Raw genomic sequence first — 27,225 nt, 5'->3', positions numbered from 1 at the left:
GAGCATCATGAATATAAGGGCAAAAACAATATAAAAGAGCAACTATTCTGGTTTATTCCATGTTCATCTTGAGCATGAAAAAGCTCTGCAGAAGACAGTATTGTGATTATTGACGTGTGTGTGTGTGTGTTTCTGCAGGCGTGGGCTCGGCCGTGGTTGATAACTACCTCTACGTGGTCGGCGGTCACTCGGGATCCTCGTACCTGAACACGGTGCAGCGCTACGACCCCATCACGGACAGCTGGCACGACTCCAGCGGAATGATGTACTGCCGCTGTAACTTCGGCCTCACTGCCCTTTGACCCTGGGCGCACGGATGACGCTCTGTCAGAGACCGCGAGGGGAAGGATGGGGTTCATTTCTGGAGTGTGTTTCTCGCTCACCCGGTGACGTTTGCTCCACGCCGGCACACGGACGTGGAGCGCCGCGGCTCACGGCCGTCACTGAAGCACGGATGAACACGCGAGGGCCGAGAGCCTTCCACAAACCCGCGGAGGACGCGGAAGCCTCGAGCTCTTTCCCCTTTACATTTCAAGGCTTCTCATGAGGGACGCACATGGATGTGTGTGTGATGCATGAGTGGAATCAGCGCTTCGCTCTGGAGGAGGAGCGCGGCACTCGTGATAAGGGCTGCCTTCTGTCACGCGCACGTGTGTGAGAGTGTGAGTATGAGTGTGAGTGATAGGGCTGCACGATTTATAGCAATTTTATCGCACGTGATTTGGCAAAGGCTGTGATTATTTCAAGCGTAGCTTGTCAAAGCTGTACGGCTCTGTGATCAGCAGTAAATGCTTCTCCATCTGAAAGCCAGAGGGCGCTCTCACGCAGAAACTGCAAATATGCCCTGCAGTAGAAGTAGATAACACGCGTCATTCCAGGAAATCCCATACCATCGCTGTAGCTGAATAAACAGAAGATTGAAACGCTTTGATTAAACATGACTAATAAACACACGACTGCCTTATTCTGTGTAAGAAGACACATCATCGCACAGAAGGATGCTTAACTGTCGTTATGAAGTAAAAACATATTATTAAATATTGTCTTTTGTTGGACAAGATGTTAATAAATGCTTCTCATGTCTGGAAAGATGTTTGATGCGTGTTGCTTTTTGAAATGCACATTATAAGCGATTCAAACTCACAGTGCTTTCAGATGGATTAGCATTTGGAGCCATACTTCACTGACAAGTCACGCAAAAAAATAATCGCAGCTTTGCGATTTCATAATCGCACTAAGCCAAATCGTTTAAGCGCGATTTCAGTGTTTTTTTTCTTCTAATCGTCCGATTAATCGTGCAGCCCTAGTATGTGAGTTTTTGTGGGTGTGTGTGAGCATCTGAGTGAGTATATGAGTATATGTGTGAGTATTTGTGAGTATCTGTGTGTGAGTGAGTATCTGAGTGAGTATGTGTGAGTATATGTGTGAGTATATGAGTATATGTGTGAGTATTTGTGAGTGTGAGAGTATGTGAGTGAATGTGAGTATGTGTGTGAGTATTTGTGAGTATCTGTGTGAGTGAGTATCTGAGTGAGTATGTGAGTATATGTGTGAGTATTAGTGAGTGTATTTGTGAGTGAGTATTTATGAGTATATAAGTGTGTGTGAGTATATGTGTGGCCATTTGTGAGTATCTGTGTGTGAGTGAGTATCTGAGTGAGTATTTGTGAGTATATGTGTGAGTATTTGTGAGTATCTGAGTGAGTGTGTGTGAGTATGTGAGTATATGTGTGAGTATTAGTGAGTGTATTTGTGAGTATCTGTGTGTGAGTGAGTATCTGAGTGAGTATGTGTGAGTATGTGAGTATATGTGTGAGTATTAGTGAGTGTATTTGTGAGTGAGTATTTATGAGTATATAAGTGTGTGTGAGTATATGTGTGGCCATTTGTGAGTATCTGTGTGTGAGTATCTGAGTGAGTATTTGTGAGTATCTGTGTGTGAGTGAGTATGTGTGTGTGAGAGTATGTGAGTGTATGTGAGTATTAGTGAGTGTATTTGTGAGTATGTGTGTGAGTATTTGTGAGTATCTGTGTGTGAGTGAGTATCTGAGTGAGTATGTGAGTATATGTGTGAGTATTAGTGAGTGTATTTGTGAGTGAGTATTTATGAGTATATAAGTGTGTGTGAGTGTGAGTATGTGTATGTGAGTGAGTATGAGTGAGTGTATTTGTGAGTATATGTGTGAGTATTTGTGTGTGTGTGTGTGTGTGTGTGTGTGTGACTCTCATACTGACTGGTGCTAATTTCCTCTTCAGGATTCAGTTGTTTTAGTTCTTTCATCGTTTGAAACTTGATTTCCTGTTTCAGTGACGTTTGTTTCTTGGCGTTCAGATGAAACGCTGGATGAAGCATCATGCAATAACATCCTTCATCTTCGGCCCGTCACGTTTGATTTGGTGTGACGTGAGCGCCGGTGACGTTACGAGCATCTCACTGAAACACAAACTCCAGTCACACAGTGCCAAAACATTTCACACGTTCAGACGAAGCGTTTCTAGAGGTGTGTCGAGGCCCGCATCATTTCAGTCGTGTGAAGCGAGTCGTTCCGTGCGTTAATGCATCTGTTCATATATTTGCACGTGGAGACACTAAAGATGGAGTTGTGCACTTACCAAACCATTTTCTACTGTGTAAATATGATGTTTGAGTTCCTTTGAGGCAATAAGACTTTTTCTTCAACTAGTTTTTTATTTTTGTCATCTAATTGCCAAGGTGTTTTGGGGAATCCTGTGACTGACCCGAACGGCTTGAGTTGCATTCATTATGTTGCTCGTCATTCTGGATTTCTACACTTTATAAAGGGATACGATCATTCTGCCAACATTCACTCGCTCTCATGTCGTTCCAAACTTGAAGAATGTTGGTTTTTGTTCCCATTGCCTTTTTTGTCCATATAATGGAAGTCAGTGGGAACCGAAACTGTTTGGAAGGACATGAAAGAATGATCATTTTTGTCGATCACTGTTCATTTTGTTTTGGATTGATCTTGATGTCACTACGGTTCAGAACATCAGTTCAGTCTCTTTTCATTCCAGCAGAATGAAGAACTCCGTTCAGAGGCTCAAAGGGAAACATCTGTGTTTGATTAGCAATAAGAAATATTTCCTTACACCCAGTGGATGAATGTCCATCGCCATCATTTCTTGTGACTTTACACTGAAATCTTCATGTCTGTTTGCAATATATTTGCTGATTTTCTCTCCTAAACAAGCAGAACTGTGCTGAAACGTGATGTGAATCCGAACACATCCGTCCATCTTCTCATGTGCTCCAACACACGCTCTGTGAGAACATGTGGAATCACGCTGGCGTGACCGTCACCGTCCTTCAGCCGTCCCTCTGGATTTATAGATGCCGTTCTGAAGGTCATTCTGTCAAACTGCAGAACGAAGGGATTTGGTGTTTGTTGGTGTTCGTGTCTCGCCGCTCTCACCAAAGTGCTCTTGAGGGAATCAATCTAGAATGACTTTCTCTGACTGTCTTAACTTTGTTTTGTTGTTTTCCCTGATGATGATGATGATGATGATGCCACTTTTCTTTTTCTCATGAGTTTGTCTGTCTGGCTTGTGTTTGAAATAGGGTGAGTTTTTGCAAACCTGTGGATTGTTACTGGAACTAAACCGATAACCTTAGCTACAAATGCAGTATTTATTTTTCACATTTTATCAAGCGTTGAGAGAGAGAGAGAGAGAGAGAGAGAGAGCATAGCGTACTTTTGCCATTTTATTTATGTGTGTCGCAGCTCAACCAGTCAAGAAATAAAGGCCTGGAAATGTTTCTGTGGTTTTGCTTTCATATTATACCTTTTTCATGTTTGAATGTTGATTATTTTCCTCATATTCTCATTGTTGCAGCTCCTCTCTTCCCAGTCTGTCAGTAACGCTCTGTTTAGTTCCTGTCTCTATGAAGCCCCTCCTTCTGAAAAGCACAATGTGCTCTGATTGGTTGGCTGGATCAGTGTGTTGGGATTGGTCAAGTGTTTTGAGTGTGTTTGGGATATGTCCCACCCCTTACCATAACCTCCAGTTTCAACACACTACTAACTCACCCAAGCCCCGCCCCTTTATGTATGTGAGTATATGTGAATATATGTATGAGTATGTGAGTGTGAGTATATGTGTAAGTGTGTATGTGAGTATGAGTATGTGGCTGAGTATAAGAATGTGAGTATTTGTAAGTGAGTATCTTTAATTACTAAGAGGTCCTAGATTATGATTTGACTTTTGTAACTTTAGTTAGTGTGTAATTTTGCTGTTTGATCATAAACAACATCGGCAAAGTTACAACGCTCAAAGTTCAGTGCAAAGAGAGATATTTTCTTCTACAGAAATTGCTTTTTAAACGGCTGGTAGGGACTACAACGAGCTTCTTCCTGGGTTAGTGACATCACAAACCCTAAAATTTGCATAAATATAGCCATGTTGGGCTGCTTTAGAGAAGAGGAAGAGTTGTTGTAGTCGAGTGTTGTTGTTACCGTCATTTTACGCCGGACTGCTTCACAAACGAGGGTCAATTCAACACAAAAGATGAACATGACGGCACATGCTAGTGGATGAGTTGAATCAACTCCACAGCAACTACATCAATTTATCCACTAACCATTCAGAAACGTCTAAAAGTTGTAACTTCTTCCTGAGTCTCTCCATCAGTGTCGACTCCGGTTTGAACAATGTAAGGCTGAACACTTTCCTCATTTTGGCTGCGTGAGATTCTCCAGCTTTGTTGTTGTTGAGCTGTTAAAGCTCCGCCCTCTTCTGGAAAGGGGGCGGGAGCAGCAGCTCATTTGCATTTAAAGGGACACACAAAAACATTAAATGACCTCATCAACACAAGGTTAGAAACAAATAGATTTATTTGTAACAGCAGATACAATATCTGAATAGTTTTTGATACTGATTATAAAAGTAATGCGCACTGATTATTATATTCACTCGTACTCTGGAGTCGATTGCTGTCATGCTTCAGGAAGCTAAACCTAGTAAACTAAAGGCTAGTTTGACAGCTCATGACAGCTGAAAGTAATAAAATAAAGATTAAGAAGTGTGATCTTGATTTAAAAAAGCAGTTTCCATGAAATCCGATTTGTACATGAAACCGAATCATCAGCAGCAGTTCAGTGTGAATTCATGTATTTGGGACCTGATCAGATCACGTACCAAGAAAATAGTTTTTCTGTCTGTATTAATGTGGATGGCAGGCGTGAAACACTGAGATTTTCTGATTGATCTGAATTCAGATTTGAGTTGCATAAATGTTTCTGTAAAATAAGGGTTTTGCTTCTTACTCGAAGCGCCCCAGAACTATTATAGTCCATGTACAGATTCTTGGATTCCAAGCACCGCCGAAAACACACCAGAGAATCGCTTAGAAAATTACAAAAATCAATCAAATACAAGAGTATAAAATGTCGCACAAAAATAGTTCATTCTTGAAGAAGACATCGATTGATTTATTGTCCACAAAACCACATGGAAGTGCAAAACTGGCAGTGAAAAGCGCCATCGGACTGCAGGAGGAGCTGTGGAGGCGTCTCATCTGTCTGTGGTCCGGATGTAGACCAGCGAGGACAGCAGCAGGAACTCGGGCGGTTTGTTCAGCAGCACCAGGTTGTCGCTCCGCAGGCCGTCGTAATGCATCCAGTATCCGTCGATCTGGAAGGCTGCGGAATAATGATGCTCGTCTCTGTTGAAGAGCGTCGCACCCTCCAGTGAATACCTGTGAGACACAAACACACGCCCCAAAATGAGCCGACTAACTCGTAAGACCAGTCTAAGCGGTTTATGCGAGAGAGAAACAGCACCGTTGATCAGAGAGCTCCAGGTGAAACGGCACATAAGACAGATCCTCAGACTGCCACATCTGCATGTTGAGGATGACGAAGGGCGGCGGGCCGTGACAGAAGAGCCTCTGACTGAACTCTCTGAGACCGTCACATCTGAAACACACACATCAGATGTGAGGGAGAGCACCGGACGGACACACACACACAAACCGGCATCAAACACTCACCCGAACTCTTCACATGGCTCCAGCCGCGGGCAGAAGAACTCGTCCACCGCTGACTGAATGGGATCTTTATCTGGAAGCTCATGAGGAGGACTGAGACAGACACAGAGAGAGATACAGCTGTGAATCAGCTCACAAACATCTGTTCCCACTCTAATACGCATTAACACCATTTATGGCCATGAGAAACTACAGAGCTATGATCATAAAACTAAGCATCTTAATAATTCATCTTACTAAGACATAATATTGGTATTTATATGCATTTTATGTCAGTATGTGATCAAGCATCAGAATTTCATAGAAATATCAGCATCTGCAACAAATAACCTAGTTTAAACAATAAAAAAGTAATTCTGACTTTACATCTCGCAATTCCGACTTTCTATCTCGCAATTCCGACTTTACTTCTCGCAATTCCGACTTTACATCACGCAATTCCGACTTTATATGACGCAATTCCGACTTTACATCACGCAATTCCGACTTTCTATCTCTCAATTCCGACTTTCTATCTCGCAGCTATGACTTTATATGACGCAATTCCGACTTTACATCTCGCAATTCCGACTTTACATCTCGCAACTCCGACTTTACATCTCGCAACTCCGACTTTACATCTCGCAACTCCGACTTTACAACTCGCAACTCCGACTTTACAACTCGCAGCTCCGACTTTACATCTCGCAGCTCCGACTTTACATCTCGCAGCTCCGACTTTACATCTCGCAGCTCCGACTTTACATCTCGCAGCTCCGACTTTACATCTCGCAATTCCGACTTTACATCTCGCAATTCCGACTTTCTATCTCGCAACTATGCCTTTACATCTCGCAATTCCGAATTTATATGACGCAATTCCGACTTTCTATTTCGCAACTATGACTTTATATAACGCAATTCCGACTTTATATGACGCAATTCCGACTTTCTATCTCGCAATTCCAGCTTTACATCTCGCAACTCCGACTTTACAACTCGCAACTCCGACTTTCTATCTCGCAACTCCGACTTTATCTCGCAACTATGACTTTATATAACGCAATTCCGACTTTCTATGACGCAATTCCGACTTTACATCTCGCAATTCCGACTTTACATCTCGCAATTCCGACTTTACATCTCGCAATTCCGACTTTACATCTCGCAATTCCGACTTTACAACTCGCAATTCCGACTTTCTATCTCGCAATTCCGACTTTATAACTCACAGTTCTGACTTTATAACTCACAGTTCTGACTTTATATCATGCAGTTCTGACTTTATATTGTCCGGCTGTAACGGGGTCAAAGGCCACGCACTTGACGCTGATGGTCTTCTGCAGGTGCTCCTGGAAGCGGGCCAGGCAGCTCTCGTTGGAGCACCAGCTCTCCTGTGCGCTGGACATCAGGTTCTCCAGGTTCTTGGTGAAGTTCTCGTGCTCGTTGCCGAAGAGGTCGATCTCCAGTGCCGTGTGGTGCACTTCAGAGCGGTACTGCCGCTTGGACATACGGTCCCAGATCCACAGCATCTTCACTGTGGTGTAGTCGCACGAGTCCATCAGGAACAGGAAGTGCTCCACGAAGCGCTTGCCCAGGAACGGCGCCACCTCTCGGGGGAAGCTGCGGTTGTCTCTCAGGATGACGTAGAGCAGCATGAGGAAGCCGTCGATGGTGCAGGTGTTCTTCAGGCTGATCTGAACGTACAGCGGCGTGCTGGCGATGGCCTTCCGTCCCGCTCTGATGGGGAACACGCCGCCCCAGGGCAGAACAGGCCGCCAGAACCATCGCTCGCCCTCTGCGTTATTGTTGATGGAGGCGCGGATCTCCTCGAACAGCGTCTTGGTCCTGTGACAACAAAACTCTGATGAAACCACATATACACATATACAAGTTTGAGTCAGAAATCTCCACTTCAGCAGTTTTATGTACCCCTCCTGTTCGAACCGGCCGCTTTAAGTGGGACTCGAACCCGGGTCCACTGGCATGGGAGGCGGGCGCTCTAACAAGGACACTGAAGATCGCAGTCTCTAGCGTCAGTCGCTAGAGCACCTCTTGAGATCAGGGGAGTGAGGTTTACATGCATAGCTCTTACCAGCCTACATCTGTTACATTTACACACACCAAACGTTGAAATCCTATTGTAATAATTACATTTTTCAAGGATCATCATTCTCCCCTAAAAGTGATCATTCAGACCAAACTGTAAGTAGTAGAGACCTGAAACTTTAAGGGCTGGTAGTACTCATACCGCCTATAACGTCACCAAGACTCGCCCCGATCAGCCTGACGGGGGCGCTACAGTGGTCAAAAGTACGAAATGGCTCGTAACTCCTGAACCGTTGGCTCAAGACAAACAAAATGTATGTCTCCGATTTTATTTCCGCCATTAAAATTTATCCGCCATTTTGAATTTTTCGATAAATCTACTTTTTCAAACTCCTCATACAGCGTTTGTCCGATTCACTCGAAACTTCAAATGCATCATCTAGAGACCCTTTTGGCATAAAGTTGTTAAAAGAATTTCGATTGGTGATTCATGCTCATGACGGGACGCCAAAACGTTCAAAGTGGGCAGGGCCACTTTCACTAAAATGTCTTTAACTCTTGAACACAATGACATTTTCAGCAAACTTGTTATACTCATGTACGAGCTCATTCTGTGGTCACAGAAAAAAATCTGCAGCAGTTCACCACTTGGTGGTGCTATGATGCAGACAAAACATAAAAATGGCTATAATTACTCAACAGCTAGTCTAATTTACTTGAAAACTAGCATGTGGTGTCTTTGTCCAAGTTGCCTTAATTGTTTATGTGGACATTCGTATCTCAAAAAACATGGTTATCATTGGTCAATTTTTGAGCACCTATTAGAAAAGGTTAATGGATGTCGATCGGAACAAAACTCGGTGCATGTTCAACTCATGTCCTAGAGGTCTGTGCGAAGTTTGAAAGAAAACGGCCACAGAGTGGCGCTATCACGTTTTAGACCCGATATATCACACAACATATCACTCATACACACAAAATGCATATCATATGTTAAATCTCCTCATTTTGAACAACTTTACCTCAAGAACCACTGCTGTCAATCAAATCATTCATTAAATATCCATGATTATGTGAAAAACCTACTTTTGTGAATTAGTCCTAGGTTTTTCGCCCGATCAGAACCAAACATGTGCAGTGCAATTCTCTGGACTCTCCAGATCAATAATTATGAAAAAAAAGTTTAATTTTACCCTTTGGGTAGCTATAAAAGGGTCATTTAGAAAGTGGGTGTTGCAAAATATACTCAAAAGCCTGTAAATCATAAATGAAAACTCAAAACTTCACAAAATTAGGTGAGCACATGCAGCATATGACTCTAAAGAAGAATGCCAACTTTTACGGAGATCGGACCATAGGTGGCGCTATAGCTTTAAAAACCATATATTTCCTATGGTAAATTGCCTGTATTGGCTGTAAATGGTCTTTTTCTTCAATTTTTTAAATGGTCACATGCTTGCTTAATAAAACATAATACTTTTTTCCACATTGGCTTATAGGCCTTTAAGAGCTTGAACCCCGTTAACTGCTGCTTGCAGCTATATTTCATATCTATATTCTGAAGGATTAATATATCATCTGCCTGATTTATGCATTTTATCCCCTCTATAAAAACCTTTAACTATAATGTCAACAAAATAAAACAAGAAGCTTTATCCAATGTTTACATTTCAGTTCTGGAAATGTATGCAAATTAGTGCATCAGATAATTTGCATATTTAAACACACCATTTCTGAAAACTTGTAATGCAAGACAAATGTCTTAATGTACTGCGATTAATCAACTGGGGAAAGTATACTGATATATATTATAGTTTCTTAAGTAAATAAAAAATAATAACAGGCATTCCATTTTAAAATGTATTTTTAAAAACAACAACAACACAATAATGAGCTAATATTGAGCGCTTATAGGAAGTTTGAAAGATATCAGAAATCTGTCTGATGAAGCAAAACTCAATCGTCTGAATTCTATTCAACGAAATAAGCACTTGATTAATTGGCGTAATTAATACTCCTGCACTTGTGATGAGAGCTGTTGTTGTACAGATGCAGCAGGTCTCAGATCAGCCCCGAGATCGTGATGTGATGCTCTCACCTCTCGGAGTGTGAGATGAAGCTCCGCAGCTCGTCTGTGTCTGTTAAACAGCAGAAATCTCTCTCCATAATGTTCCGCACGTCTTCATCTCTACGCAGTCAACATGGCATCTGTTTTCCAGCTCGGCGCCCCGCCCACCTGATGACGCGACACGCACGCAGCGCCGAAGAAGCCCCGCCCACCCGCGCTCTTTTAAACGGAGCGTCTTATTTTATTTATTTAATTTTTAGTCATTTCTCGCTTCTGTTAAAGTATGAAGGTAGTGACCTATTTTATTTTTGTTTTAAAATGACTAAAAGTACATTTGAGTGACGCGCCTAGTGCCGTGCACGCGCTGTAGTTTGGCGCGCTCTTGTGGCGTCAGTCTGCAACGGTGAGTGGAAAGTTGTTGCAAAAACATTTTATTTTATTTTTTCAGAAAAAAAAACGCAGTTTCACTTAGAAAATTCTTATTCACTTTATGGAATTAAAATGCAGTTTTTATTCTAAAATGGTTTGGTTTGAATTTGTGTAGTTTCTACATCCGGGAGATCTGGCGTCCCTGGATACAGAGAGTAAACAAACGGAAACCTGCGAGAGGTTCGCAGTGAGGGGCTGATTTACTTCAATATAATATGATTGTGACTGAAGCTGAACGAATAAATCGAAATGTTCTGATAGTTTGATCATATTTGACTGGCTGACACATGATTAACACTTCTAATGCTGTAAATGTGTGTTTTAGGATGATATGGAGATTTCTGAGGCTCGTCTGGAGTTCATCAGCTCGACGGTGAGGAAACACTTAAACACACACACCCTCAGTCAGTGTATGACACACACACACACACACACACACACACACACACTCAGTCAGTGTATGACACACACACACACACACACACACACACACACACACACACACACACACACACACACACACACACACACTCAGTCAGTGTATGACACACACACACACACACACACACACACACACTCAGTCTGCTGTCATTGGTCTGTTCAGGATCCAGATGATTGGCATGAGAAGAAGAAGCTGTTCACTGATCAAGGTTTGAAGTTTTGACTGTCAATCACACCATAAGTAAAAGTATGAAACATTAAAGGGTTAGTTCACCCAAAAATGAAAATTCTGTCATTAATTACTCTCCCTCATGTCGTTCCACACCCGTAAGACCTTCATTCATCTTCAGAACACAAATTAAGATATTTATGATGAAATCCGATGGCTCAGTGAGGCCTGAGCAATGACATTTCCTCTCTCAAGATCCATTAATGTACTAAAAACATATTTAAATCAGTTTCATGTGAGTACAGTGGTTCAATATTAATATTATAAAGCCACGAGAATATTTTTGGTGCGCCAAAAAAACCAAATAACGACTTATTTAGTGATGGCCGATTTCAAAACACGTTATGAATCTTTTGTGTCGAATCAGCGGTTCGGAGCGCCAAAGTCACGTGATTTCAGCAGTTTGACATGAATCATGATTCGACACACTGATTCATAACGCTCCGAAGCTTCCTGAAGCAGTGTTTTGAAATCGGCCATCACTCTATAAGTCGTTATTTTGTTTTTTTGGTGCACCAAAAATATTCTGGTGGCTTTATAATATTAATATTGAACCACTGTACTCACATGAACTGATTTAAATATGTTTTTAGTACATTAATGGATCTTGAGAGAGGAAATGTCATTGCTCAGGCCTCACTGAGCCATCGGATTTCATCAAAAATATCTTAATTTGTGTTCTGAAGATGAACGAAGGTCTTACGGGTGTGGAACGACATGAGGGAGAGTCATTAATGACATTATTTTCATTTCTGGGTGAACTAACCCTTTAATGTGACTCATACACGATGTAAATGTAAATATGTAACTGCTGTGTGATGATGATCATGTTCCAGTGTCTGTGGACTGTATGGACATAAGAAAGGGTCGTCTGGATGATATTTCTCGGCCGGCGTCCGGTTCAGAGATCAGAAGAAGGAGTGGAGAGCGTCCCGGATCTCTGGAGCTGCTCAGGCCGGACCTCACACACACACAGGTGGAGCTTCACGGCTGTCTGAGGAACATCTGAACATCTGATCTGAACTGACGGATGTTTGTCTCCTGAAACAGGTTCTGGGCAGCACACATGACCTTACGGCAGAAAACAGCTCTGATCAAGGTAAACGAGAGAAAACACTCATGAAGAATGAGGAACTGACCGCTCCGATCATTAGTCTAGTACACTGAAGCTGTCGGTAAACTTCTGATGGCATTCAGTGTGTGTGTTTGAGCGTGTCAGAGGTCAGTATGCAGTATGTTTTCACCATTGTCCCGGGAAAAGATTCAAAGCTTTGGAGAATCGACAACAACAGCATGTGCTGCCATAAAGCCTGGAAATATAATATATATAATTATAAATATAAATAATAATTTTTCCTTTTTCTAGCAGATGATAATTCTTACCAAGTATATAAGCTTTTGTAAAAATGTTCACCCCCTCTCTCAACACCAACACACCACAATAAAAAGGAAAAGAAAAAGAAAAAATCGCCAAAGAGCGCAATTAAAAAAATGTTTTACCAAGATTAAACATGAACTTTTAAAGTGGAAAAACTAAAGTAGTATTTTCTTGTAAAACTTTTTGTTAAATTAAGATTTTTTTCTGCTTCAAAATTTTTTTGTTTCATCTTTGTTCTTTAAAAAAAAATTACAGTTCTCTATTTGGTGATTTTTTTGTAATTTGATATTCTTTATTGAGAGGATGAACATTTTTACTAGAAAATGCTATTTAAATTTTTTCTACTTCAAAATTTCACTTTTAATTCAATGCTGTTTCTTTGTCATTTTTAATTGTTTTTAAATTACTAGCTTTTTTTTTTTTGGTGTAGAAAATGCTCTTATTGATAAATTAAACATAAATTAAAATGAAAATGTTTCCTTTTTCTAACAGATATTTCTTACACAAGTATATAAGCTTTTATAAAAATGTTCACCCGCTCTCTAAACACCAAACCACAAAAAAAATGATTAAAAATGAAAAAAAAGAGCGCACTTTAAAAATTATTTATAGATTAAACATGAAATTTTGTAGTATTTTCTTGTAAAACCTTTTATTTTTTTACAAGAAAATATTACTTCAGATTTTTTTTCTGCTTCAAAATTTCATGTTTTATTTTTATTCTTAAAAAAATATTTTTACAGTGCTTTTTTGGTGTTTTTTTGTTTGTTTTGCATTTTTAATTTCTTTTTGTGTTTTTTTATGTCTGTACTGAGGGGGAAAATACTATTTAATTTTTTCTACTTCAAAATTTCATGTTTCATTTTTGTTCTTTAAAAAATAATTTTTTACAGTGCTTTTTTTTTTCATTTTCTTTTTTGTGGTATGATGTTCTTTAGTGAGGGTGTGAACATTTTTACAAGAAAATTGTATTTATTTTTTTCTACTTCAAAATTTCATGTTTCATCTTTGTTCTTTGAATTTCTTTTTTTTTTTTTACAGTGCACTTTTTTGCATTTTTATTTTTTTGTGGTTTGATGTTCTTTAGTGAGGGGGTGAACATTTAACTTTTTTTAAAGAGTCCGACGAAGAAAATGAAGATCCAGAGTTGGGAAAAGCCATAAGGAAGATGAAGAGACTGGACCGGATTCTTGCTCTCAAGGCGACGGCGGAGAGAGAGGTGAAACAGAAGGGCATGGAGCAGCACCAGAGACTCTGGCAGGAGCTTCAGGTCCGTCTGTACATCCGAACACATCGAAACTTCATACGGATGCCTTTATTCTTTGGTAATTCTGACACACGTTACAGGCTGTGAGTCTCAGGATGAGCAGCAATGAGATGGAAAACACCAGACGCTTTCTGGCACTGACACCCGACGGCTGTGAGTCACAAATACACATGAAAAGATACATATAAGATTTATGCATCACGATTTAGATGTAAACATGATCAAATGTTATTTCCCTTCATGCACTTCAGCTCAGGACTGTGAAGAAGTGGATTTCATCTCTGTGTTTGAGACTGAAGTTCTAGATCTGAAGAACATGAGACACGACACGGACGGTAAAGGACCGAAACATCATTCTAAACCCGTGCAATAATAATACGTATTTTTTTCCTCGTGATTTTTGGGGTGAAATTTGAGCTGGATGTATTTCTTTTCATCTCTATTATATTATGAAAGTCACACTAGAGGGCGCTGTGATGTCATGAATGTGACTCCTGTGTGTTGTTTACACTTTAACTTAAAATGCCAAGAAGTCATTTCTCCATCACCTGTGTGTGTGTGTGGTGTGTGTGTGTGTGTGTGTGTGTGTGTGTGTGTGTGTGTGTGTGTGTGTGTGTGTGTGTGAGAACTCCCACAGAACACACGCAGGTTGAGTGTGTCGCTCAGGCTGAAGTGGGTCAGCAGGTGATGGAGGATCAGACTGCAGACGGCAGACGGTGCAGAGCTGCTCGCAGCAAGCGCAGACAAGACTTCGTCAAGAAAAATATTGAGGTATGTCGAGGTCACGTCAGGCCGATTACAGCCGTGTGACTGAACATGTGGGTAAGGAATGCTTTAAAATGCCTCAGACCCTTGTTGTCGTAGTGTTTACTGAAGCAAGGGACATATTGAAGGGCTTTGTTTTTAAACAAATAGTCAGTAACTTTTAGTTGACGTCACAGCCATGAGCGTGATATTGACAGGTGGTCTCAGGGGGAGGGGCTTTCTCATTCTGCAGAGCATTTGATTGGACTTGCAACTGTGAGTTCATATCTGACAATTCTGAGAAAGAGTCAGAATTGTGAAATAAAGAGTTGCTGTGACTTTTTATTTTATGTTCCACAGCAGAAAAAAGCTTCCATAGCTTCAGACGTGAACCAAAATAAAGAGCAGAAGTCACGTTTCTATTTTAAACATGGACATACATCCATTCACAGCAGGACTGACTGGAATAATTGTAATGTACAATTAAAACTGCTCTGTGTTTTTCTACTAAAGCTTCCAGCTTCATCATTGCATACAATTATGTTCTTTCTCAGTATTTTTGTCTTGTTTTCCAGTACAAGCATCTAAACATTCTTTAGATCTCTCTCCTGCTTTTGACCCAGTTATTCATCAGATCCTCCTGAGGGCATCTCAGGAAGGTTCTTCAGGGTGTCTCTGACAAGTCTCGCATCTATCTACTGGAGTGCCTCAGGGCTCGGTGCTGGGACCGCTTCTCTTCTCCATCTACATGACATCACTAGGATCTGTCCATCAGGAACATGGTTTTTCCTATCACTGCTATGCTGAAGACACACAACTCTACTCTCATTCCAGCCGGATGATCTGATGGTAGCTGTTCTGCCTTGTGGTGCCATCATCACTAAATGACTTTCACTGACCTTCACCTGCTGGTGGAATGACCTGCCTAACTCAACCCGACCATTTTCAAGAAACGGCTAAAGATGCATCTTTTTCGTCAACATTTGACCCAATAATACGAACACTTTCTGTTCTATATTATCTTTTTTGGTCTATTTGTGCTAGACTAACTGGACTCGTCACATCACTTACATACTGTAGCTCTTTTGTTGATTTGATTGCTTCTGTTCTTCTCATATTTAAGTTTCGTTGGATTAAAGCATCTGCTAAATGATTAAATGTAAACATTCATAATTGAAATCAAAAGTCGTGATTAAAGAATGTTTAGATATTTGCGCTGGAAAACGAGACAGAAACACTGAGGAAGAACATAATTTTATTGCAGTGTAGGAGTTGAAGAACATCAGTTTTAGCAGTGATTGGATCAAAAAGCAAATGTTTGATTATTTGATTGACAGTGTTTGTTGTTGTTCAGCTTGTAGGAGCGTCAGGGAACCCGGTTCTGCTCACACAGCAGGAGAGAGAGAGAATAGAGGAACTACTGAAAGATCTAGAGGAAGAACAGAGCGATAGTGACCTACTGGCTGAACCTCAGGTACACACACACACACACACATTAGTGGTGTTAATTCAGTCAGTACTAGTGATCAATAGATATTAAACTTCATATAATGGGTCATTTTCTCTGTCACTCAATGTTGTGACCGTAGTGATGTCACTGACATCAGATGTTGTGTCACAATTTATCAGTGGATCTTCTAAACATGTGAAAACAAATCCTCCTCTCTTCCACATGGAAGCTTGTTTCCATGACGGAATAAAAAAAAATGCTGCTTTTTATCTCACAATCCTGTCTTTTTTCTTGCAAATGTGTCGCCGTTTTAGATTTTTTTATTCCGTGGCTTCTATAGTTCTGTGTTGCTGAATTCGTTTGTTAGGTTTTTGGTGTTTTAAGTCATCCGTTGGCTGGTGTTTACGAGCTCTTCTTATCTGATTCTGATCTCACCACCGGAGGAACTGGCCACTACATTTATAGCGTCCTTCTTTCCTATGCAAACCTTTTTCTGTAATTACACGTGGAAACTGAACAGGATCGCAGATGCTTTTCTGATGGAAACGTCCTGTTATTGCAGGAGCTTGTTGTCGATGGTCAGCAGATGTTTGATGTCATTTTGGACTCGGCAGCTCATTTCTGACATGATTAAAGTCTCTCTGTGTGTGTTTGACTCTTTGACCCTGAGAGACCGAGGTTCACAGCGGTATCAGGCTGAAATATGTCCCTTCAATAGTAAAATGATTACCAGACAGAGAGACAGACAGGATTGATCGCTATACACTTCATACAACACAGACGGTTTCACAGCAGCTTCACAGTAATAAAGAGGAAAATAACAGAATCAGTGATGCAAACTTCATCAAATATGAAACACATTCAACTTAAAGGATTAGTTCACTTTCAAATTAAATTTTCCTGATAATTTACTCACCCCCATGTTATCCAAGATGTTCATGTCTTTCTTTCTTCGGTGGAAAAGAAATGAAGGTTTTTGAGGAAAACATTTTTCTCCATATAGTGGACTTCACTGGGGTTCAACGGGTTGAAGGTCCAAATGTCGATCCCAAATAAGGGTCTTATCTAGAGAAACCATTGCTCATTTTATAAAATTGTATACATTTTAACCATAAATGCTCATCTTGAACTAGCTCTCTTCTTCTTCTCTATTTGAATTCCATCAGTGTAGACGCTGCTAAGTGTATTACTGCCCTCCACAGGTCAAAGTTTGAACTAACTGTTATATACTTGCACTAGCATATTGAATATGACAATTTAGTTCAAACTTTGACCTGTGGAGGGCAGTAATACTCTTAGCAGTGTCTACACTGCTGGAATTCAAACAGAGAAGAAGAAGAAGAGAGCTAGTTCAAGATGATCATTTATTGTTAAAACTTATATAATTAATTAATTAATTTTTTTTAGTAAATGTCTGATGGTTTCTCTAGATGAGACTCTTATTCCTCGTCTGGGATCATGTAGAGCTCTTTGAAGCTGCACTGAAACTGACATTTGGACCTTCAACCCGTTGAACCCCAGTGAAGTCCACTATATGGAGAAAAATCCTGGAATGTTTTCATCAAAAGAAAGAAAGACATGAACATCTTGGATGACATGGGGTTGAGGAAATTATCAGGAAATTTTAATGTGAAAGTGAACTAATCCTTTAAGCTGTAAAGCAACTCTACTGGAGACAACAGTGTCATTATTCAGATCAGTTCAGCTCAAGTTATGTTCTTGCCTGATTATGGAAAGATCCTCTCTGAACAATGTTTTACTGTATTTTAGGATAATTTCTGATGATTTCAGTTTAAATATCTCCAAACACACAGATCCTCCACTGTTATTAGAGATAAAGCTTCTCTGTTGGTCAGTTGTTAAAGTCGTCATGAAAGGGATGTTACGCTCTCTGTTGTGTCGTATATCAGAGTGAAACGCTTCTCAAACAAGAACAAATGTAGGGCGGGGCTTGATTCTGTCTGTGGGGAATTGATTGGATGGTTGTGGTTTGCTATTGGTGGATCTCATGTGAGTGACAGGTTGCCCCGCCCTCATCATCAGAGAAGAGAAGAGATGCTGCAAGAGGAAGATATTCTGATTCAAGATTACCAGAACATGAATTTAACACAATAATGATGTGCAGCGATAAATCACACTGCAACATTACATTAAAAAACAAGATTTCATGGGTACTTTAAAGTACGATATCAGATTGGCTTATTTGTTCAGAGCTGATGATTGTTTTTCTAGCTAAACACTGATTGGTGTATAATGTATCTACAGCCTGACATAAAACCGTATACAATCGTTACTGGAAATGATAATCAAGATACACAGTTTACACAGCACAAACCATTTATGCTGCAATCAATACACTTCTTTAGACAGAATAAACTTTACACAACAATTCACGTCTTATATAACGCAGCACCACAAAACCAGAAACTGTAAATGCACAGAAACGTCTCTTCTATATTTGTTCCCTACACAGCTGGAAGGCAGACGCCGCTGCTTGCATTCCTCTGTAAGAGAGACTCGACTCTCATAATGTGCACGTTTAGCCCACAAATGTGCAGTTGAAGCTGGAGCTTGACTGATCCTTCCTGTTCCTGCCCTGAAACGCGTCCTCCGTGCCAGAGGAGGCAGAACTGCGTGAATGGATTCTGATGGCTGAACAAAGAGGCTTTTGTCAGGCGTTACCTCGCTGCACTTCTGGAATGAGCGAATGGAAATAAGCAGCTAATATCACGTGTCTCGTAATCTTGAATCAGAATATCTTCCTCTTGCAGCATCTCTTCTCTTCTCTGATGATGAGGGCGGGGCAACCTGTCACTCACATGAGATCCACCAATAGCAAACCACAACCATCCAATCAATTCCCCACAGACACAATCAAGCCCCGCCCTACATTTGTTCTTGTTTGAGAAGCGTTTCACTCGGATATACGACACTAGAGAGTGCAACTTTGCTTTTATGACGACTTTAAAAAAAAAAAAATAATTATGATTAAAGTTTGAAAACCTTCCATTGATTTTGCCAATCAATACATCATCATCATCATCATCATCATCATCATATATTCAACCATTTAATGATCTGTTTCAGTCATGTGACTTTTCTGTGAAAACTTTCTGCGACCTCCAGTAATCAGCACTTTTTTTGGTGTTTTTGTTCATGTTTTATTTTGGTCGTAAACATGGAGGATCAGCGGAAAAGTCTTGTGACTTCATTCAATTTCTTTGACTGTCCTGCGATCACTTCTGTTCCTCCTGGACATGTGAATCAAGCTTTAATCCAGTAAAAATCAAGATTATTCCCTGCATCATGTGGTCGGTGGGCATTCGTCTGCTAGTGTTGTAATCTGACGCTCGTATGAGATCACTGTCATTATATTGAGATTTTTAATCACCCTTCAGTTTTACTGCATGCAGGCAGCGAGACAAAGCTTACCTCAGCCTCGCCGTACCTCTGACCTCAGCGCTCGCCGCTCGCTCGGCCTGATGGGAGATTTGCTCATTGGGAAACAGAAGGATATTAGTCAAGACTTAGATATTTGGCTTAAAAGGGATCATTGGACGAGCGACGAGAGCTGCAATCAGAAGATTGTTTGACGTCCAAAAGCAAATACCAGGTGCAGGAAAACCGCTGGGCTTTATTTTCATGTGAGCGCTTCTGAAAAAGAGCAAGAAATCTGTGACGGATTTTGAAAGCAGATAATAAATGGTATTGAGAAAGGCTGTATTGGTAACAGCAACTTTTGAACTGCAGGTTGCTTAACAATATAAAGCCTGCTGATCTGTGAATTTCTACTTGTTTTCCTTTTGAATTATGATTATTTTTCTGAGCCCACTGGCTGATATTTGGTTTTTGTTTTAGGCATAAATTCACTTGTTTTCAGAAAACAAGACTTAATATCTAAAGTCATTTGGCTTCTCCAGTAAATGTGTCTTGATTTAAACCTTGTGCATCAATTAAGGTCCTTAGTGTCAAAAAATTGGAAATGTTTTTTTAAATTTGAAGCGTGAGAGTACAGACTTAAGTTGGGTCTAATTTTAAAGATTATTGTAGAAGTAAAAAAAAAGTTTCAAAAAATTTTAAAAAAGTGAAACAAAAAAAAATTACAGAGGTTTCAGTTTATGAAAATGATTTATATAAAATATATATTTTATAAAACATGTTAAATGCAAAACTTGCTAAAAAAAATCAAAGTTGTGTTCCAAATTTGAGGTTGATATCTTAAAAAATTTGCTTTCAATAAGATTTTGTTTGGGCGCAGTACCAAATTTACCACAGTAGATACCAGGAAAACTCCAAGGCCAAACCTGAGAAAATGGATCATTTGGTAAAAAATAGTAATTTTGAACCCTATTCTACAGAATGAAATCCTATTAACAAAGGCAGTATCATTTTATAGTTAAATGGCCCTGTGATTAAAAATTGCCGTTTTAGTGGGTTTCAATGGGGACATTTTTGTCCTCAAGGTCCTGAGAGGAACTATTTTGTGTTACTAGTGTAAAATAGATTTATTAAAGGAAATGAGGGTGAAATATTAAAATTCTAATTAAAATACACACTTGTGCCAAAATTTATGGAGTTGGCATTAAAAGATTACTTCATTTTGAAATGAAAATTATCCCAAGCTTTACTCACCCTAAAGCCATCCTAGGTGTTTATGACTTTCTTCTTTCTGACGAACACAATCGCAGATATATTAATAAATATCCTGATGCATCCAGGCTTTATAATGGCAGTGAACGGAACCAGTATGAGCTGAAGAAAGTGTCTCCATCCACATCCATCCATCATAAACGTTCTCCACACGGCTCCGGGGGGTTAATAAAGGCCTTCTGAACTGAAGCGATGCGTTATTGTAGAAAAATATCCATATTTAACAAGTTAAGAGGTAAAATATCGAGCTTCCGCCTTCTGTATCCAAGTTACAAAGAAAGTGTAAACTGGCGTTGCATCAATTTAAGCTTTTTCCATAAGCTGAATAGGGAAGGCGGCTCGAGTGGAAGCTGGGTATTTTACTTCATAATTTGTTAAATATTGATTTGTTTTTTTTACACAAATGCATCGCTTCAGTTCAGAAGGCCTTTATTGAGCCCCGGAGCCGTGTGGAGAACGTTTATGATGGATGGATGTGGATGGAGACCCTTTCTTCAGCTCATACTGGTTCTGTTCACTGCCATTATAAAGCCTGGATGCATCAGGATATTTATTAATATATCTGCGATTGCGTTCGTCAGAAAGAAGAAAGTCATAAACACCTAGGATGGTTTGAGGGTGAGTAAAGCTTGGGATAATTTTCATTTCAAAGTGAACTAATCCTTTAACACAGGCAAAATTATCAAGAAAACAAAACTGAAAAAGACAAAAATGTACTTAAGTGTTCTAAGAATGTTTAGATATTTGTGCTGGGAAAAAAATCCAGTAAAAATTTGGGTTTGGGTTATATTCGTTTTCTTTATCGGGTGAGTAATTTCTTTAACGCGGCTCTTCTGGTTTTCAGGCGGTCTCGTCGTCTCTATCGGCCGGTGAAGGTTTCAGTCCCGAACCTTCTGAACTCCACAGTCTCCTTCACATCGACTCCAGACTGCAGCTGCTTCTTCCTGTGCAGGACTTCCTGTCTGTGCGGAGCCGCTGTTCTGAACACTGTCCGTCTCAGGTACAGCTTTTTGCATTCAGTAGATGTTTTTGTCCAAAATGACTTTGCGGATCATTTAAGGTGTTTGTGGAGCAGTTTAACACAAGAATAATCCAGTAACAAACAGCAGTTTGATCTGAATCATAATATACCAATATTTAAAACTAATGATTTGAGCGTCTGAAATGAGTCAGTGTGGTGTGAATGCACTCACGAAACAGCGTCTGTAACAGTAGCTCAATTCTTCATCAGGCCAAAGCTGAAGAAGTGTCGTAAATAATGAAATATTGAGCTGCATTTCTCGTCTTATTCGTCCAGGGAGTCGTTTGAAACTCTTTCCCGTTGACGCTCGTCCTGGCTCCAGCGTTCAGTGACTTCATGAATATTTAGAGGTGAACGTGAGGTTTCATCTGCTGCTGATCCTGATTCTCCTCTGTTCTGCTTCCTTTCACTTTTGCAGCACAAACTGAAGGAAAACACTCTCTAAAGAAGCTTGTGTTTGTATTCAATGCAAAAAATGATGTTCTTCCTCAGTGTTTCTGTCTCGTTTTCCAGCACAAATATCTAAACATTCATAAATCAAGCAAAATGACTGAAGATATTAAGTCTTGTTTTCTGAAAAAAATATCAAAATGAGTTTATGCTTATTTTTCTACTCATAGAACTGTACTATTATATGTATTATTTGTTTGTAAAATAGATTAAAATAAATAAAAATAATACATAAAATAATAAAAATTAGATTAAATAAAATAAAATTGTATTTATTTTTTTACTACTTTTTATTTATTTATTTCTAATCTATTTATTAAAATGAAATTTCTTTTATCTCTGTTTATTCATTTTTATCCTTTTTTAATATTTAAAAGATTATTTTACGTACCCATTGACACATATTTGTTCTTGTTTTAAGCTTAAACTCACTTAACTTTTATTTAATGTCTTTTGGTTGAGTTTTATATCTAATTTTATAGCCAATAAAACAAGTTGTGATAAAAAGATATATCCAAACTTCTCCTCTGTAAAAACATTTAATACATCAACAAAATCAATCAAGACTTTTGAACCTGTCTTTATCCAATGTTCACGTTTCTGGAGATGCATGCAAACTAGTGCATATTTAATTAGAGAATGCCTCATTTGCATATTTCTACAACATTTCAATACTGGTGATTTTTATCTGTAGCATCCTGCCTTGCGCTGATCTGTTCTTGCTAAGAACATTATTAGAAATGCTTTTGGGTAGAATAACATGATCTAAGTCTGTGAAGTATTTAATCCAAGAGTTTTTCTCATGAAATGGGGTCAGAAAAATAATCTAGTTTTCCCTTTCAATTAAGTTGATTTTTCTGACCCCATTGGCAGATATTTGTTCTTATTTTACTTGCTTCATTTTGATGCATTTTTCAGAAAACAAGACGTAATATCTTCAGTCATTTTGCTTTTATCTTGATTTAAGAATTTTAGATATTTGTACTGAAAAGCAAGACAAAAGTACCAAACAGTAATGGCAGTGTGATGGGTCGTGACTCTCAGCAGACCGTGTCTAATCAATGAAAGCAGCAGCGTTCCCATCGGAGATTGATAGCAGCTGTGAATGTGGAGCGTTTACTAGAACAGGACTGGAGTCATATTTGGCTCTGCTCATGACCATCGGAGTTTTGTTCTGCCAGTGTTTTTCTCCAGGATGTTGTTGTGATCTGTTGTGTCATATCATGTGTTCAGAGACGGGACTGACAGACGCCAGCAGAGACTCGTGTAACTTTGATTCATCTGCAGGTTTGAGTGTCATTCTCGTCTCTTTAGGAGCGTGTGTCCGATAATCCGCTCTGGTGCGTTAGTCCAGGTCTGATCCGTGTTGGAGCTGCAGTAGTTCTCGTGCTCAGGGAAACTCTGGCTCCGTTCCTGCTTCCACGTGGCATCGACCGAACGTCCAGAGCTCCTTCAGACTCTGTGTGACTCATTCGGTCTCTGTTTTCATTAGAGAGCCGCCAGTTTCCAGGCTGAACGTTACTGTCTTCAGTGCAGCAGCTTCTTTTACAGATCTGCTTTATTCTAGTATTGTTTATATGCTTTTATGGCATTTGTTAACATTTTGTTTTGCTATTCTATATGTCTTTAAACCATTTTAAAGTAATTTTGGTGCTTCAGCTTACTCCAGTTCTATTCTAAATAAGTGTTTTTCCTCAAGATGTCACGTGAGAATACTGGATACCCCCTTCATTTAAAACACGAACGTGTATTTAGTGGTTGTGAGGGCTGGTAAATGGAGGCTTCATGAAAACACGCGTGTGAGAACGAGCTGCGGTCAGGCGGTAATGAATCCATCTTTTTCTTTTCGATCCCATGAGCACTTTCAGTTTACCTACCAGTGCATTTCACTGAATCACAGAGAACAGAAGCGAATAAAGAAATATGTCAATCAAAGAGACATCAGCGTCTGCAGGTCGTTATTACAGGAGCCAGACAGGAAATGATCCAAATATCAGTTATGCATTTTAATAAATAAGCAACTGGATGACTGTCACTGTCCTGCAGTGTGAGACGCTGTAATCAAAGCAACCCCAAACTTCACTTGTATTTCAAACTACTGTCCTAAATGTCCTACGAATCTGAAACATTGGTGTTTTCAGTTTTTAAGTTTATTCTGTGTTACTCTAGAAATGAATTCTCGTGACTGTGCTGTAGGGGAGTCTGGAGGAGAACACCGGAGAACGAGTCCTGTGGGATATGAGACAGAGACGAGAAGAAGAGAGACGACTGTGTGAAATACAGCAGGAGCTGCAGCTTCTGGAGGAGACTCAGCAGAACAGCGTGAGTTCAGAATTCAGACTCAGACGAGTCAGTTTATGACTTCATATGACTCATTCAGACTCAGATGACTCAGTTTGTGAGTTCATATGACTCAATCAGACACAGATGACTCAGGTTATGAGTTCATACGACTCATTCATACTCAGATGACTCAGTTTGTGAGTTCATATGACTCATTCAGACTCAGGTGACTCAGTTTGTGAGTTCATATGACTCATTCAGGCTCAGACGACTCGGTTTATGAGTTCATATGACTCATTCAGACTCAAACAACTCAGGTTATGAGTTCATATGACTCATTCATACTCAGATGACTCAGTTTGTGAGTTCATATGACTCATTCAGGCTCAGACGACTCGGTTTATGAGTTCATATAACTCATTCAGACTCACATGACTCAGTTTGTGAGTTCATTGGACTCAATCAGACACAGATGACTCAGGTTATGAGTTCATACGACTCATTCATACTCAGATGACTCAGTTTGTGAGTTCATATGACTCATTCAGACTCAGGTGACTCAGTTTGTGAGTTCATATGACTCATTCAGGCTCAGACAACTCAGGTTATGAGTTCATATGACTCATTCATACTCAGATGACTCAGTTTGTGAGTTCATATGACTCATTCAGGCTCAGACGACTCGGTTTATGAGTTCATATGACTCATTCAGACTCACATGACTCAGTTTGTGAGTTCATTGGACTCATTCGGACTCAGACGACCCAGTTCATGAGTTCATTCGACTCATTCAGACTCAGACGACCCAGTTCATGAGTTCATTCAACTCATTCGGACTCAGACGACTCAGTTCATGAGTTCATTTGACTCATTCAGACTCAGACGACCCAGTTCATGAGTTCATTCGACTCATTCAGACTCAGACGACCCAGTTCATGAGTTCATTCAACTCATTCGGACTCAGACGACTCAGTTCATGAGTTCATTTGACTCATTCGGACTCAGACGACTCAGTTTACATTTTTATACGACTCATTCAGACTCATGAGGAAAATCGTGTGTTCACTACTAATACACTTCAAGAAATTCTCATATCTAAAGCTTTCTTTTCTTTCTTTCCTTCCTTATTTCTTTCTCTCTCTCAGTGTCAGTGTTGAAGAGCTTGTTAAGCAGGGTTTCTCTTCTCTCTCTCAGATGTTTAGTCTGAAGCGCTGAATTTCTGTCAACAGTTTGAAGAGGCACGAGACGTTAAAAGCTTTGCGGAGACTGTTTGATGTAAATGACTGATTAATGATGAGGAGAACTGCAGTATTTCACTGTATTTTGTCTCAACTTCACAATAATGATGACTGCTTTGAGCTTCACATGAGCAATGTTTTGTGCTCAAGCTCAAAAATGTGATATAGATCATAGATGATGTTTGAGAAATGATCTCAATGATCTCTGGAGGAAAGAGATTATTATACTGCTGAAACCTTCGTGTGAGAGGGAGGAGAGACCATCAGATCATTCTGTCATCATTCACTCGTTCACATGTCCTTCAATGACTTTATCTTCTGGGAAAAAAAGATATTTTGAAGGATGTTAAGAACCAAACAACATTGAACTCCATTGACTTTCATTGATCCCTTTAAGAGTCTGTGGATGAGAAACTAACAGTGTCCAGTTCACTCCAGAAACAACCATCAGCTTCATGAATCACGCTTCAGGTGAATCAGTCCCGTCACACACACTAATCTGAAAACGGACCATGGTGTCAAACCTGCATGACGAACCATGTCACCTGATCTTTCACCAGTTTAATATTGTGTGTGAAGATCAGAAATGATGATAATGAATGAAACAGAGCCAAACTGCATGTGATTCTCTGTTGTGAGTCATGAATCGGTCACGAGTGAAGTATTGATTCATGAACTGAAGAACATCCTTTTGGGCTCGTTGGTGTCTATGAGAATACATTAGAGAGGGTTTTTAATGGAGCGTGTGTAAGGAGCTGAGGCCTTCACACCGTTCACTAGTATTTCACAAGCGTCTGTGAGTCTCGTTCAGCCGTCGTTGAGCCGCAGGCGTTTGCAGGCCAGACGCTCACAGCCGTAAACACGTTCAAACAGCGTCCGGCTGAAGGCATGATCGCACATCTGTCTGTTCGGCTTTGTGAAGGTCTTCTGTGGGTCAAAACACTTTATCATTGATCTACAGTCCGTCTTGTCACGCTGGTCTGGTGTCTAATGTCGTGAACTCATCATTGTGATACTGTTAGGCTCTTAAAAATATAAAAGAACTGTTTTTGATTCCCCAAAGAGCCTTTCATTTTTTCATAATGTGAAGAAGCCAGTGGCTCTTTTAACTTTGGTGTATTTTTGTGTTGTTGTGAATATATCTTCTTGTCCAGTTCCCGATCTGATCGAGTGCCGTTCTTCTCTCGACAGTCGTTTCGTTTGTCTGACGATCAGCTGAGGAATCTGCTGCTGGATTGTGAGGATGAAATCATGCGATCTCCTACAGGTTCTTCATCAGAAACATCTCTCGGGACGATCTCGGCTCTGGTCGCGTCTCCGTGTCTCTCCAGCTCGGATCTGACGGAGCTCTTACGACAAAGCGAGGGAAATGAACATTGGAATAATAAGGCATGAAATATGAAAAAGAATATTCTTCTGTTTTTTATGTTTTGCACTGCTTCATAATCATACTTATATAATTGCACAATAAGGACATGAAAGTGTGTTTGTCATTGTGTCTCTGATCTGTTTGCCAGCGTCAGAATCACAATCAGACTGAAG

The 27,225-nt window shown here is 40.0% G+C and overlaps 3 protein-coding genes across 9 annotated transcripts in view; 2 read left to right on the top strand and 1 right to left on the bottom strand.

The window, feature by feature from the left end:
* LOC137006093 (kelch-like protein 28) overlaps positions 1 to 3,787 on the top strand; it is a 13,908-nt gene extending 10,121 nt beyond the window's left edge. For all 3 annotated transcript variants that reach the window (XM_067366514.1, XM_067366513.1, XM_067366512.1), the window contains one exon: positions 139 to 3,787. In XM_067366514.1, coding sequence (XP_067222615.1) covers positions 139 to 302 — 164 coding nt within the window. In that variant the 3' untranslated portion in view covers positions 303 to 3,787. The remainder of the gene's footprint in view (positions 1 to 138) is intronic.
* Positions 534 to 27,225, top strand: fsip1 (fibrous sheath interacting protein 1). 5 transcript variants are annotated; one of them, XM_067366516.1, is made up of 13 exons: positions 534 to 662; positions 10,858 to 10,905; positions 11,137 to 11,182; positions 12,039 to 12,178; positions 12,253 to 12,301; positions 13,699 to 13,850; positions 13,928 to 14,000; positions 14,099 to 14,182; positions 14,485 to 14,618; positions 15,946 to 16,065; positions 21,536 to 21,691; positions 24,359 to 24,484; positions 26,875 to 27,225. In XM_067366516.1, the coding sequence occupies exons 1-13, from the start codon at positions 576 to 578 to the stop codon at positions 27,076 to 27,078; spliced, it is 1,419 nt and encodes a 472-aa protein (XP_067222617.1). In that variant the 5' UTR covers positions 534 to 575; the 3' UTR covers positions 27,079 to 27,225. The 5 variants fall into 5 exon arrangements, with proteins under 5 accessions (XP_067222617.1, XP_067222619.1, XP_067222622.1 ...); XM_067366520.1 differs by lacking the exon at positions 534 to 662 and adding an exon at positions 10,559 to 10,712 and having other exon boundaries at positions 11,144 to 11,182; XM_067366517.1 differs by lacking the exon at positions 534 to 662 and adding an exon at positions 10,559 to 10,712.
* c18h14orf28 (chromosome 18 C14orf28 homolog) lies at positions 4,892 to 10,266 on the bottom strand. The gene is made up of 5 exons (XM_067366522.1): positions 10,134 to 10,266; positions 7,310 to 7,834; positions 6,011 to 6,100; positions 5,802 to 5,936; positions 4,892 to 5,716 (listed from the first exon to the last, which is right to left on the bottom strand). Exons 1-5 carry the CDS (start codon positions 10,199 to 10,201, stop codon positions 5,533 to 5,535), a joined length of 1,002 nt encoding a protein of 333 aa, XP_067222623.1. The 5' UTR covers positions 10,202 to 10,266; the 3' UTR covers positions 4,892 to 5,532.

Source organism: Chanodichthys erythropterus, chromosome 18 (assembly GCF_024489055.1).
Source record: "Chanodichthys erythropterus isolate Z2021 chromosome 18, ASM2448905v1, whole genome shotgun sequence".
In the NCBI taxonomy this organism is placed as follows: Eukaryota; Metazoa; Chordata; class Actinopteri; order Cypriniformes; family Xenocyprididae; genus Chanodichthys; species Chanodichthys erythropterus.
This window is presented reverse-complemented; position numbering and strand designations above follow the sequence as displayed.